Raw genomic sequence first — 15,152 nt, 5'->3', positions numbered from 1 at the left:
AAACACAGTGTTGATTTCAATATGTATATTCTAACGCCCACAAAGTCGATAGACGGTCCGTGTCGCCTTCGACACAGCACATAAACGTCACAATGACGTCACGCCTGACTCGCCAGCGGCCTAACCAGAGCATCTGCCGGCAGGTGGCCGTGGCGTGGGACGCGGCGCTGTGCCTGGCGCTGCTGGCGGCCGTCGCCTGGCTGTCGACGTGGGCGCGCCTCGTCTGGATCGCCGCCCGCCTGCCGGGGCCGCCGGCGCTGCCCTTCCTGGGCAACGCGCTGCTGCTCACCCAGCACGAAGGTCAGCCGCCGCGCTCTCACACCACCTCACTCGCCGTCGTCCTCCTCAACCAAGTCTTTCCCCTCAGAATTCTTCCCGTCATCTCCTTATGGAACCTCCAGCACTCATCTTTCCTGCTGGATTATGCAGGGTGTTACAAAAAGGTACGGCCGAACTTTCAGGAAACATTCCTCACACACAAATAAAGAAAAGATGTTATGTGGACATGTGTCCGGAAACGCTTAATTTCCATTTTAGGGCTCATTCTATTACTTCTCTTCATATCACATTAATAATCGAATGGAAACACACAGAAACAGAACGTACCAGCGTGACTTCAAAAACTTTGTTACAGGAAATGTTCAAAATGTCCTCCGTCGCGTGGAGAATGGCGTATTGTATCACAGCCGTCCACAATACGAGCACGAAGAGTCTCTACATTTGGTACCGGGGTTGCGTAGACAAGAGCTTTCACCCTCCGTCGCATGGAATCCCGGATGCGCTGATGCAGCCCTGGAGAATGGCGTATTGTATCACAGCCGTCCACAATACGAGCAAGAAGAGTCTGTACATTTGGTACCGGGGTTGCGTAGACAAGAGCTTTCAAATGCCCCCATAAATGAAAGTCAAGAGGGTTGAGGTCAGGAGAGCGTGGAGGCCATGGAATTGGTCCGCCTCTACCAATCCATCGGTCACCGAATCTGTTGAGAAGCGTACGAACACTTCGACTGAAATGTGCAGGAGCTCCATCGTGCATGAACCACATGTTGTGTCGCACTTGTAAAGGCACGTGTTCTAGCAGCACAGGTAGAGTATCCCGTATGAAATCATGATAACGTGCTCCACTGGGCGTAGGTGGAAGAACATGGGGCCCGATCAAGACATCACCAACAATCCCTGCCCAAACGTTTACAGAAAATCTGTGTTGATGACGTGACTGCACAATTGCGTGAGGATTCTCGTCGGCCCACGCTTGTTGATTGTGAAAATTTACAATTTGATCACGTTGGAATGAAGCCTCATCCGTAAAGAGAACATTTGCACTGAAATGAAGATTGACACATTGTTGGATGAGCCATTCGCAGAAGTGTATCCGTGGAGGCCGATCAGCTGCTGATAGTAGCTGCACACGCTGTACATGGTACGGAAACAACTGGTTCTCCCGTACCACTCTCCATACAGTGACGTGGTCAACGTTACCTTGTAGAGCAGCAACTTATCTGACGCTGACATTAGGGTTATTGTCAACTGCACGAAGAATTGCCTCGTCCATTGCAGGTGTCCTCGTCGTTCTAGGTCTTCTCCAGTCGCGAGTCATAGGCTGGAATGTTCCGTGCTCCCTAAGACGCCGATCAATTGCTTCGAACGTCTTCCTGTCGGGACAGCTTCGTTTTGGAAATCTGTCTCGATACAAACGTACCGCGCCACGGCTATTGCCCCGTGCTAATCCATACATCAAATGGGCATCTGCCAACTCCGCATTTGTAAACATTGCACTGACTGCAAAACCACGCTCGTGATGAACACTAACCTTTTCATGCTACGTACTGATGTGCTTGATGCTGGTACTGTAGAGCAATGAGTCGCATGTCAAGAGAAGCACCGAAGTCAACATTACCTTCCTTCAATTGGGCCAACTGGCGGTGAATCGAGGAAGTACAGTACATACTGACGAAACTAAAATGAGCTCTGACATGGAAATTAAGCGTTCCCGGACACATGTCCACATAACATCTTTTCTTTATTTGTGTGTGAGGAATATTTCCTGAAAGTTTGGTCGTACCTTTTTGTAACACCGGTGATGGCGACACTCTTGAATGACCTGTGTTTTCTCTTTATTTCATCTTAACATTAAAGAGCATCATACTTTGGGGCGTAGGGTAATTCTGAAGCATCTTAAAATAGGTTACAGTGATTACGTAGAGCAGAGAAAGCATGGTGGTACTGCGTGAAACGCAGAGCCATTGCGATGGAAAAACTGTAATTTACTTTCGTTTGTGAGAGTCATATACGTAAAGATCTTAACTCGGATTGTAACTACAGGCTCTCAACAGTTCGACCACAGCATATAAAAATGAGTGTGCCCCACTGACGTAACCCCGCAAAGACAAAAAGTGCGCCACAAGTTGCGTAACACACTAAGTAGTGGCTTGCAGAGAGTGGTGGATGTAAAAGGAAAGACTACGAAGATCCCAGACAGAGAGCCTGCTTGGCGCCCACTTTCACCGCTTTTTCTACCCAGTTGCCCCCAATTAATATTATTCATATCACTGTTGCATTTTCGACGCGCAATATTGTGCTTAGACTGCATAAAACTGAGAAGTTTCATTATTTCACTTGTTGCACTCAACTATCTGCATTAAGTATCTACAAAGCTCTGCAACTAGTGCAATTTGTGTATTGTTTTTCCTCTTATTTAGGAAAGGCAGCCGAATGTTTCATGTGTGAAATTGTAAAACTGCGGACAACAATAACGGAGGCATCAGTCTCGGTCTGTTGCGTGTCACATGGAGTTCCACAATAGAGAATATCAGCGGTCAGTTTTTGAATAACTGTTAATCCTCAATTTATGGTATAATGGAAAAGTTTACGTTTGATAAAATAACAATCAAAATGCCCCTAAAATAATTCCTGCAGTTAATTGCATGCACGGTGCTTGCGGACAGTTAGAGAGATGTAAGCTCTCCTAAAGCGCAGTAAACAGCTCTTTTCGTTCCAGCCGGTGCACAGGTTTATAAGGCCAAATGATGGTGACTGCTAAAAGCTGAGTTTCATCACAATCCGTGTTGTGCGACCACTGGTGTGCAGCTTAGCAACACGCACGTCTTGCAACGCGGTTGTCAAGCACCTGTGATGGGACTGACACAGCTTGAGGACGCTGTTGAGAACAAAGGGAAAAGAGCTGTTTGGCAGTTCAACAACAGTTCGTAATAACCTACAATTTTATACTCTGACATACAAACTTCATTTCAACGGGAAATCTGTAGAACCTGTGAATGAAGATACTAAAAATTTACACTGTTGAGATGTAATCTGTGCCTTCGCTGTGAGATGAAAATGAGTAGGTAATACATTGTAGCGTTTCCAGACGAAACAGTCCTGTCATTTTGAATGTCTGTCCACCTTCAAAACGGCAAACAGTACCAAGGATAAGACGAGTGTAAGCCGCAACCGTTCCTTAACCCGACATTCGCTTCATTATAACTGCACCTCGTAACAATTGACAAAGTCCTGCGACTCCATCGTACAGGATATGAGAAATCTGTCATTAGCAAGAACTTTAGGGTGACAAAGGAAATACCCATAAATAGCTGCCAAGTCCTCGATGAGGGCTGGTGATACACGACACCAAAATTTCACGCAAAACTAACGGCACTTCTACAGATTAGGAGAAGATGATTCTTGAGCTTTGATCTGGAACTCGACGGCATCACACATTTTTAAAAACAATTCAAAAGCCAAGATCGCATAAAAAATCCTTCATTTAAGACAACCGGTTTCAACGGTTTTTGCTGTCATCTTCAGGCCTTGAACACCTTTTTGTTGTTGCTGAACCTTACGCACAAGACGTCAGTGTATAAAACTCTTGTGCCTGAGATTCAGCATAAAATGAACATGTTTTATAACAAAAAAATGTTAAAGACCTGAAGAGGACAGCTAAGACCGTTGAAACCCGTTGTGTTAAATAAAGGAATTTTTATGCGATCTTGGCTTTTGAATGGCTTTTAACAATTACAGCAGTTCGCCCTTCAATACACAAAAAAAAGAGAAAATTCAGGCATCACACATGTAACAGATAGAGCTGAAATTACGCAAATTAGAGAGAGAGGTTGATATAATCATCACGTTCCTCAAAGAGCTGCATCATTCGGGACTTGCGGCGTAGCTTGTTGTTGCAGCAATTTGAGATTCACGATATGAGGCTGTAAACCCTCTTGGACTAGTATATTTTTCAGCTCTGGGGAGACATATGGCGTTGCTCCGTCACCACTCGTGAGAAGATTAATAAATAAAAAAGTTAGGGTACGATTGTTAAACAACACAACTTTAAGTGAAACGGCAACGGGATGGTTGATGCCTATCGACATAGCATGAATACCTGCCACTCTGTCACTCCTTCCTGGAATTCTACAGACAGATTATGGTCTTCTTGAGCATTCAGCATCGTAGCTTGCAGCTTACAGCATGTATTTCAATAGTGGCTTGTATTGATCTCTTAGGGACTGCGAGAAAGGCTACAGACCAACAGAATTGCTGCGATTGAATCCAGAACCCGTATATTGACCTCTGACATATGCGTACTGTCGAAGGAGCTCTCACAATGCGGGAAAGGCCATGAATTCGCAATTCTGTAATACTACTGGCACAAGGGAGCTATCCACGGGAAAAGAATATATAAAACACACAAGAAAACGCTGGTGGGAGCTCGTTCCAGCTCCTAGGGAAAATTACTAGACGTATCGAGAGAGAGCAATTCGGAAGGAAATAAGCAAACAGTTAATGAGCAACACAGACTAAAATGAGAGTGCGTTGCTTACCACAGAAGCTTCGGCGAGCGCGTGTTGCTAAACCAGTAGCAGAAATAGCTTGCCTCTTCTAGAGATGCGTCGTATCCCTATTTTGAGTTTCTCGTACGTGTCTGATTTCAAGGTGATGAATTGTAGCACATATTGCAACTAAAATGGCACCAGACTTGCACGACAATCTTCTCGATGTACAGAAACCAACTGACTGTGATTAGATACAGCGATCTGATATGGACAAAGATATTTATATCTTTGCTTTCATGCAGAGATTGTATCTGTTGACTTATTGTAAACTCCTCGGAACATAAGTTCTGTAACCATAGAGTGTTATAACGGAATCACCATCTGCCACTGACACCACGAAATTGAAATTAATGCCGAAACCCGGGACTTTTCCGCGATTTCTGCTGTGACAACTTTTGAGTGCACTTCACGAAGCAATATCAGGAGGGCTCACTGCAGTGATATGTCACGCTAGGCAACAAGCTCTCTCGATGACGAACGACTTCACAGACAGCCAAGTCTAATTGCATATTCACGCCACATTTTCTGCAGTTTCCACTTGTACACGCAGTTGAATTTATTAAGTGCACTGTATTCCCAGTGAAGCTGTTCTGTCGACGCTTTGATGGATTATCGGACTCAGATCCTTTTACTTCGAGTATCAATTGTTTACGACTGTTGCTGCCATCTGTTAGCTGTTTGTTAAACTACGTCCTATCTTGCCTCACTCAGACAACTGCAAATCGCCTCACGGCGTCTGAGCAGAAAACGCCGATTGCCATAATCAGTTACTGCACCTGATTATGGTACGGGCGAGAGAATGAGCTAATATTCAACGCATTTTGAACGAGGTACGCTACTTTAATGACGCAGTCCCCACTGAAAATTAGTAATATTCCAAAGATCGACTGCAGGAATTAATGACATAACCCATAATCTTCTCGAGATTACGGTGCTGAAGCGTTCAAATGTGACTGATATACAGACACAGCGAGGTGATCTCTTTACGCACATCATGGGAAATATGAGTAGAAGGGAAACTGATGAAGTCTATGTCCCACCCATAATCAATGATAAAAAAAACCTGTCTACAAAACTCGAGACTCCTTAAAGGACCTTCACCACTGTCTTATGCTGTGTTATATTTCAAAGAACAATGTCGAAAGCGCTGCTCCCGAAGGCCCAAGTGACACCATGTTTTACCTCCCGCATCGGACAGTAAAGAAGCAGAAACCAGCTAAAAGATCAACCCGCCCTCTCTGAACGAGTTACAAGAGGGACCAGATCTTTTGACAATGCTTGCTGTTTTATTATAGTTCACATTATATACAGCGGCTGTTACTAGCGATATTACGCAAGCATTTCTGTAACTCATCTTACACGAAGGCGATAGGGATTTGGCAATATTTTTACGGCACAATGGTTTTGAAGATAGTCAGTGGAACTACCATTCCACGAACGAAGTAACGACTTATTGTTTCCGTTCAGCTTGACATGTAGTCCATTCTTGCTTTCGGCAACACTGAAGGAACACGCTTCTAGAATCACATCTACTAGCCAACAATATTTCAGTGCTTTACTTCGCGTTTGGCGTTGGGCCCACGAGAAATACGGGCGCCTCACCAAACTTGTGACGTCACACTAGTCGCCTTCTCCGCCATACATCGCGAACGATCGGCTCCGTGCAGGGCTAATGAGAAATTATGATGTCAGTGAAAAGGTACCCACTAGAGGTCTAATCTTGGCCGTGTGTTATCGAGAGCTTGCATGTATTTAAACGCGCTGTTAAGAATTATTAAACTAGTCTGAAATAGTTACTGGCTACCAGTCGACGCTGGCCGCTCCTGTAGTGTCAAGTGTCGTGACGCACGCTGCAGGAGCCGTATATTTCGTTGGCGACGGTTTGACGCACGTAGCGACAATGAAACTGTCCGCTTCGTGTTATGAACTAATGGTCCTCACGAAATTATTACGCTTTCATTGGCGAAATGATTCATATCCTGCACTGCAATGAGGAAGGTTGAGCCAGGCGGTGAACCAAAGCTTCATTTAAAGTCATAAGCATTTTGCTATACAAAATCTGTTTCTTGCGATGCTGCAGATCCACGTCTAAACACACTTTAGACTCCATAAATTTTCATGCGGTTTCGGCAATGCTTTTTGCCCTCCATGCAACAGCCTATACTGTAAACGTCGAAGAGAAATGGCAAGAAAGTGGAAGAGGTAGGACACGTCATCACGAAGGAAGACAGGCCCATGGAGCGACACTGAACATACGAAACAAATTTTTAAGCCAACAGTTATATTGCCAGAATGTCCCGTCTGGTGGACAGTGATGCGTTGCCGAATTTCGCTTGTTCTGCCACAAATACATAAGACAGAGAATGTGTGCCTTTTAACTAACTTTCACACGGAAACTGCAAAATGTAGTAGGACCAAAGTAAAGTTAGTGATGGCTTGATTGGATTCGTGCCGCCACATATAAAAAGTAGAAATCTGAGTTTCGCATGGTTAACCTCCAGAAAAACGCGATGAAATATGCGTTTTATTTCACCCGAAAACCCTGTGGATTTGTTGGTGAGTTATGGTGACGTTGAGATTTGCGCTGAACATTTGCTAACAAATGGCTGAAGAAATAAGCTGTCAATGTACTTACCTAACAAAAGATCCAGTTCGTGTTTCGACTCGCCGTCAGTCTGCCGACAGCGTTACTGTGTCAAGGTCACTCCTCGTAGCCTCTGTATTCGAACTCGATCGCAACCCAGCAAACCAGTTACGGCAACAGGTTTCCCAAGATCAGAAGACGACTCATATGAGTAACAAGTATAAACTTCCGCGAATGCTTTAATTCACGAGGAAGCGGTGAAAAAATACACTTGTGCTCATAAATTAAGGATAATTGCAGAATGTGGTGTCACAAAACGTGGCACTACACAAAACTGGCGCTAATAGCATAGGCACATAGGCAACACACGCGACACAGATCTGTAAGTCAACGGTATTGGTGATAAGTTGAGAAAAAAGTCCCGAAACACATGTGCTAAAAAACGCCACTGTTTCCTGCGCATGTACCCCGACATCAATATTGGATATGATCACCATGCACACATACACAGGCCGCATAATGGGTTGGCATACTCTCGGTCAGGTGGTCGAGCAGCTGCTGGGGTATAGTCTCCCATTCTTGCACCAGTGCCTGTCGGAGCTCCTGAAGTGTCGTAGGGGTTTGAAGATGTGCAGCGATACGTCGATCGAGATCATCCCAGACGTGCTCGATGGGGCTTAGGTCTGGAGAACAGGCAGGCCACTCCATTCGCCTGATATCTTCTGTTTCAATGTACTCCTCCACGATGGTAGCTCAGTGGGGCCGTGCGTTATCATCTATCAGGAGGAAGGTAGGACACACTGCACCCCTGAAAAGGCGGACATAACTGGTGCAAAATGACGTCCCGATACACCTGACCTGTTACAGTTCCTCTGTCAAAGACATGCAGGGGTGTACGTGCACCATTCATAATCCCACCCCACACCATCAAACCACGAGCTCCATACAGGTTCCTTTCAAGGACGTTAACGGGTTGATATCTGGTTCTTGGTTCACGCCAGATGAAAACCCGGTGAGAATCACTGTTGAGACTATACCTGGACTCGTCCGTGAACATAACCTGGTACCATTGTTCCAATGACCACGTACTATGTTATTGACACAGGCTTTACGGTTCTCCTGTGGCGAGGGGTCAGTGGAATGCACCTTGCAGTTCTCCGGGGGAATAAACCATGTCTGTCCAGGTGTCTGTAGACTGTGTGTATGGAGACAACTGCTCCAGGGGCTGCGGTAAGGTCCCGAGCAAGGCTACCTGTAGTACCCTGTGGCTGTCAGCTGGCACTGTTGGTGAGATATGGGTCTTCTTATGGTGTTGTACACTGTGGACGTCCCGTAGTGTAGCACCTGGGCACGTTTCGCGTCTGCTGGAATCGTTCCCATAATCTTGAGATCACACTTTGTGGCACACGGAGGGCCCGTGCTACGGCCTGCTGTGTTTGACCAGCCTCCAGTCGCCCTAGTATTCTACCCCTCATAACGTCATCAATATGTCTTCTTTGAGCCATTTTCAACACACAGTCACCATTAGAACGTCTGAAAACGTCTGCACACTTACTCGCTGCACCGTACTCTGACATGCACCAACACACCTCTGCGTATGTGGACTGCTGCCAGCGTCACCGTGCGACGACCGCAGGTCAAATGCACCGTATGGTCATACCCCCAGGTGATTTAAACCCGCAAACCGCTCACCAGAGCGTTGTTTCACCATGTATCAGCATTATCCTTAATTTATGAGCATGAGAGTAGTTTCCCAAAACGATCTTCCCCACCACTGTCGTGAAGAACTACTGTAAACTGCGTTTTACTCCCATTAATCACATCCGAAGCACACTAAACATGAGCTGTAAGAGAATGAATTACCAGCTACCAGTTTCGCAAGCAAAAAACTGCATTATCTTGTATCATGACAGTCATTGTTCGGGTTCTCAGAGTGACTCCTCTGCATGGCTCTTTGTTTGGTGGACAAACAGTAGGTACTCACAAGGCTGGTTCTCAGTGCTTTCACAGCACTACACGAGTAAAAAAATAAAAAAAAAGGAAAAATTGGGATTAGCGCACTGAAAGCTCCATATAAACTTAATTATGTATGTCGACAGGTCATCTGTTCCTTGAATCGAGAAGCTCCACCATTTCTGCGTGTTCAAATGGTTCAAATGGCTCTGAGCACTATGGGACTTAACATCTGAGGTCATCAGTCCCCTAGAACTTAGAACTACTTAAACCTAACTAACCTAAGGACATCACACACATCCATGCCCGAAGCAGGATTCGAACCTGCGACCGTAGCGGTCACGCGGTTCCAAACTGAAGCGCCTAGAACCGCACGGCCACTCCGGCCGGCTTCTGCGTGTTATCGACACATACTGGTGAGATATCCGTCCCAGGGATTCCAAGATGTCCGAGAATGTTTTAATTTCACTACTAAAGATGGGATATAAAGTCATGCAGGAGGCAGGCGGCCATTCTTATAATAATCAGTAGTTCTACAATCAGGCTAACTGGGTCGCAATGGTAAAAGTCAAAACATCAGGCAAGAAATAACTTTATTACTCATATGATGCGTTTCGGAATTTATCCATCATCAGATATACAGGAACGATTAATGCTCGTAGATACGGTGTTTCAAACTGTGTGTGAGACGAACATTCGCATACTAGTCTGATGCTGTATAAATTTCGAAACCCGTCATATGAGCAATACAGTTATTCCTTGTCTGATTGACTTACACCATTGCGACCCACTCAGCCTGAATGCAGAACTACTGATTGTTTTAATTTCAAGTCGGATGACAAATGATAAAAGAAACATCTTTTTCGTGTGATACAGCTCCAAATTAACAATTTCCGGATTTTTTTCCCTTACATGTACTGTAAAACCTTACTTTTTGCCAAATTTCATCATTACTGATCAACGGGAAGCACCCTATAGGTTTTGATGCGCGAGCATCAAAATATGTGATCTAAATGGCAGTAGTTTTTCGTTGCATTGACTTATAAGTTTACATTTACTACACCGCCAAGGGTATATAGACCTTAGTATGCGACATGAATTTCAACTTGGGACATCTACTCTTCTTTCAACTTAATACGTCTACCCGTATTAACAGACGGACGGAAAGACAGAGACTCAGATAAAAAATGACAGGTTTTTTTTCATGTGATATAATTGCTAATTTACATTGTTTATACTGTTAAACCTTTCTTTTCGCCAAATTTCATGAGTCTAGACCTACAGGAAGTAGCCAATAGGCTTCGATGAGCGAGACTGAGAGTGTCAAAGTATGTGAAATAAATTACCGTGTCTTTTGATTGCACTGACGTAGAAGCATCACTTTTTACACCCCCACGGGACCAGAGTCCTCAGTTTGTGACATAAATTTCTACTCGTACCTGAGAGAAAGGGTTTTTAACACTCGGACCGACAGACAGACAGATAGATAGACGAAAAACAAAGCCGTCGTATGAAAGTTCTGTTTTTCCCAATTAAGGCATGAAAACCTAAAAAAAGCCGAAACTGTAATGTTGTGTTGTTTAATACAAGAACTATAATGTATAAGTAATTGTAACATTTTGTGAGATGTAATTAGGAAAAAAAGAACAGGAGCAGCAGAACATTAGCAAATTATCGCGTGTTTATATTGTGGGCAGGCAACGTCCAAATTGAGTGAACGACGATTTAATGTTCATTTTTGATTGTTTATTACTCCTCTTGTTTATGGCTGACCACCCCGAAGCTTCTAGTTCGTAAAAAATGCAAGCACTTTCTCAGATGAGAATTCTGTATTCTCTCAGGCAATTACGCATTCATGACGCGGAATGTTGTTCGCAAGTTCGTCAGAGGTTCCCGTTTTATTCGTAAAGTCGTAGGTAACTACGTGAATGGCTTGAACACATGTTCGGTTAAGTCCCATTGAAGATGCCTTCTAATTTAGGATTTTTCCGACACTGATTCATTGTTTTCGAAGTAACTGCAAATGTACACAATTTTACCTTCTTTTAGCAAGAGCTTACTCAAATTTTTTTCGCCACGAACGTTCGATTTATCATGTATGATTTGATCAGTCCTCATTATTTCCGTCTCACAATCACTGTTTTGAGCTGTTGCATTGTGATCTGTGTGTTAGCGAGTTACTAGGAACCGTCCCAAAACACTTGATGTGTGTGTGTGTGTGGGGGGGGTGGGGGAGGGGCCGTGCTAGTCACTTTGCGTTGACACCGTGGGTAGTTCATACCACGATGGTTACTTCATCAGCATCTGCATCTATACACATAATCCGCAAGCCACTGTATGGTGCACGGCGGAGGGTACTTTCCGCCACTCTATCCACTTTAGTAAATACGATCCATAATGTGCACAGTTCGATCAATTTTTAACAGGTTGTTTCCTCTCCCAGCGAACAAGAAGTTGTACACATGAGATTATAATAAGAGATGATGAAGCATTTAAGTACTCATTGTGCAAATACCGCCATCTCAGTTTTTGTAATCCAGCTATTGGATAATCTGGTGGGCCCGAAACGGAAGGTCATATTCCAGAGTAGACCAACAACAAATACTGTGTTTCGCGATATTCAGCTCTAAATTTCAAGAACAGAAAAAAGAAATCTGTGGACATATTGAGGGTAGTAAATAATCTTATTTTTAATGTTTTCTTTTCAGACAAAACACACACATTACAGGACTGACAAAATTTTCGTCATTATGAGGAGGTGCAGTAAAAATTGAACAACGTCACTGTGTCGTTGTAGATGTCGCCTGTACAACAGTCATGATTCAGTCATCTAGGGAAAATGTTATGTGCTATTAAGAGACAATGCCTTGAACAATATAAACACGATTTCGGGGAATCTCATTCATCTCCTGCTAATATACCTTCACTGGAATTTCCACCCATCTGTGGAGCACTTGACAGTAAAGAGAGAGAATAAAGCACAGCATTGACTCATGGTCTTTCTTCTTTGCTCTCGTAAGTTGTCGTCCTCTACCATACTTGGTCAGGCCAGTATCGTGAAGTTCGCTGGCCGATCTGTAACTTGTTTAGAAAAGCTCGCTGTATAGTATTCCACATCGTCACTGTGGGTGTATTCTGACTGCATCACAATGGGCACCTCTTTGATTATTCTGAAGTATGTTATGTTCATCCAAACTGCCATTAGTCCACAAACGTTTTCGTTATTTATCAAAACTAATGTTGAAAGTGTCAGAGCTGAGGAAATCGCAACCACATAGAGCTTTTACTTCTTGACTCTTTGATTGCCTTTCATGTCCATGCACTTCACCTTCATAATGTCACTGGATTTTGCAAAAGATGAAATTTTTCTTTACGTAAACCTACAGCATACATGTTTACCACTTGTACCTTCACGAATCCAACATAGCAAGCCAAGAAAGGTAACTAAATCTTGACAACAGATGTACATTTGAGAAGTTGATCCTAAGTAAATTTCATATGCTAAGGCGAACCAACTATATTCTTGAAGTGTACAACGTTCGACGGCTGTAATAATAGATAAAAAAAAAAAACACATCTCTATCGATAGTTAAGTGTATTCCCTGACACAATTCACACATTACTTCCTAGATGGCAGCACAACACATCCTCATGTAGTTAGTTCACTTCCTCGTATAACTACAGACTCACACAATACTGTACACGACAAGAGAATATTTGACACCTTCTTTAACCAAGTTTATGTAGTTTAGAAAGCAAAACGTACCATCAACACTTGACTGTCACCAGAATGACACGTATTTGTCACTGGAACCACACATTACGCCCTCGTGACTGTCATTTGACTCACTTGAACTTTCGTCTACACGAGCACGATGGTCCGCCATCTTGTCAGTAGATTCAATTCAGTTTCGCGCCGGAGATATGACGTATGCCAGAAGTACCAATGTGAAAAATATATTTCACTGTCAGACAATAGTCTTGGTTCATGAATATTTGTGATATTCTACATTATTTGCCATTATAAACTCAAAACGTCCAAATTTGTAGTTGGTCCCACTGGCGTAAGACGTAATAGCCTCTGTGGCTGACTCTTTGTTGCTGCAGTTTGGTTGTTGCCTTGACGCTGTACGAAAAGAAACCATAACTCAGGAAATGACGAGCTTTGGACGTTTAACTTTATACCAACATGTGGTATGGTGTACCGTCTTTTTTCCGATATATTGATACTTACAAGGGAACCTCCCCATAGCACCCCCCTCAGATTTAGTTATAAGTTGGCACAGTGGATAGGCCTTGAAAAACTGAACACAGATCAATCGAGAAAACAGGAAGAAGTTGTATGGAACTGTGAAAAAATAAGCAAAATATACAAACTGAGTAGTCCATGGGCAAGATATGCAACATCAAGGACACATTGAGCTCAGAAGCGGCGTGGTCCCGTGGTAACGTGAGCAGCTGCGGAACGAGAGGTCCTTGGTTCAAATCTTCCATCCAGTGAAAAGTTTACTTTTTTTATTTTCGCAAAGTTATGATCTGTCCGTTCGTTCATTGACGTTTCTGTTCACTGTAATAAGTTTAGTGTCTGTGTTTTGCGACCGCACCGCGAAACCGTGCGATTAGTAGATGAAAGGACGTGCCTCTCCAACGGGAACCGAACACATTTGATCGCAAGGTCATAGGTCAACCGATTCCTCCACTGGAAAACACGTCTGATATATTCTATACGACACTGGTGACGGCATGTGCGTCACATGACAGGAATATGTTGTCGACCCACCTAACATGTACGCTTGGCGAAACGGGTAAAAAGATTCTTCTACCTTGCCCGATTTAGGTTTTCTTGTGGATGTGATAATCACTCCCAAAAAAGTGATGAAAACATAAGAGTTTGTCAGATAATAATTGTCTGAAAATAAAAGATATAATTTTTCACCCGAGGGAAGACTCGAACCGAGGACCCCTCGTTCAGGAGCTGCTCATGCTAACCTCGGGACCACGGCGCTCCTGATGTCATATTATCCTTAATGTTGATTATCTTGCCATGGACTACTCAGTTTGTATATTTTACTTATTTTTTTCATAGTTCCACACAACTTCTTCCTGTTTTCTCGATTGATCTGTGTTCAGATTTTCAGGGCCTATCCACTGTGCCAACTTATAACTAATTCTGAGGGGGGTGGGATGGGGAGGTTCCCTTGTTAGATATTCCTACAAGGCGTTTACATGTGCAGACCGAAGCTGCAGTCAGATGGTTCGGGGCAAGTTTACGAGTTGGAAGTGTAGTAAAAATGCGCTGTGAGGCATCTATAGTTGAATTTGAATCTCTCGGAGCTCAAGTTCACTGGCATCTACAAATAAACCACGACCAGGACAAAGAACCTTCATTTACTAAATGATTTCTTTGCCAATAGTAAAATATCACCGAGAAATGATGGGAGTTCTGGAAGAAGTAAAAAGATAATCTTGGACCCCAGCCAAAAAGTAGCTCGAATGACAATTAGGTGACAAGACAGAAAACTTTGCTGGTTCGTCTGAGATTCCTGTTTTATTTGTAAAAGCATAGGTAACTACACGAATGACTTGAATACATGATTGGCGAAATGCCGTTTTAGACGCCTCCTAATTTAGGATTTTTCTGATAATTTTTCATTTTTTAGAAAATAGTTTCAAATGTCCATAGTTGCTTCATTACATTAAAAAATAAAAAAACTTTAAAAGTTTACATATTCCTTTCGGACTATGCGTAATTCCGTTATGATGTTACAAACTTTCAAGAATGATGG

The 15,152-nt window shown here is 43.4% G+C and overlaps 1 protein-coding gene across 1 annotated transcript in view; it reads left to right on the top strand.

The window, feature by feature from the left end:
* The window catches only part of LOC124612462 (probable cytochrome P450 4aa1), a 238,576-nt gene that overhangs the window by 83,652 nt on the left and 139,772 nt on the right, over positions 1–15,152 (top strand). The window contains exon 2 of the mRNA XM_047140689.1: positions 144–300. Coding sequence (XP_046996645.1) covers positions 144–300 — 157 coding nt within the window. The remainder of the gene's footprint in view (positions 1–143; positions 301–15,152) is intronic.

Source organism: Schistocerca americana, chromosome 4, assembly GCF_021461395.2.
Source record: "Schistocerca americana isolate TAMUIC-IGC-003095 chromosome 4, iqSchAmer2.1, whole genome shotgun sequence".
NCBI classification, from domain to species: Eukaryota; Metazoa; Arthropoda; class Insecta; order Orthoptera; family Acrididae; genus Schistocerca; species Schistocerca americana.
Note: the sequence above shows the minus strand (reverse complement) of the source record. Positions and strands in the feature narration are given on the sequence as shown.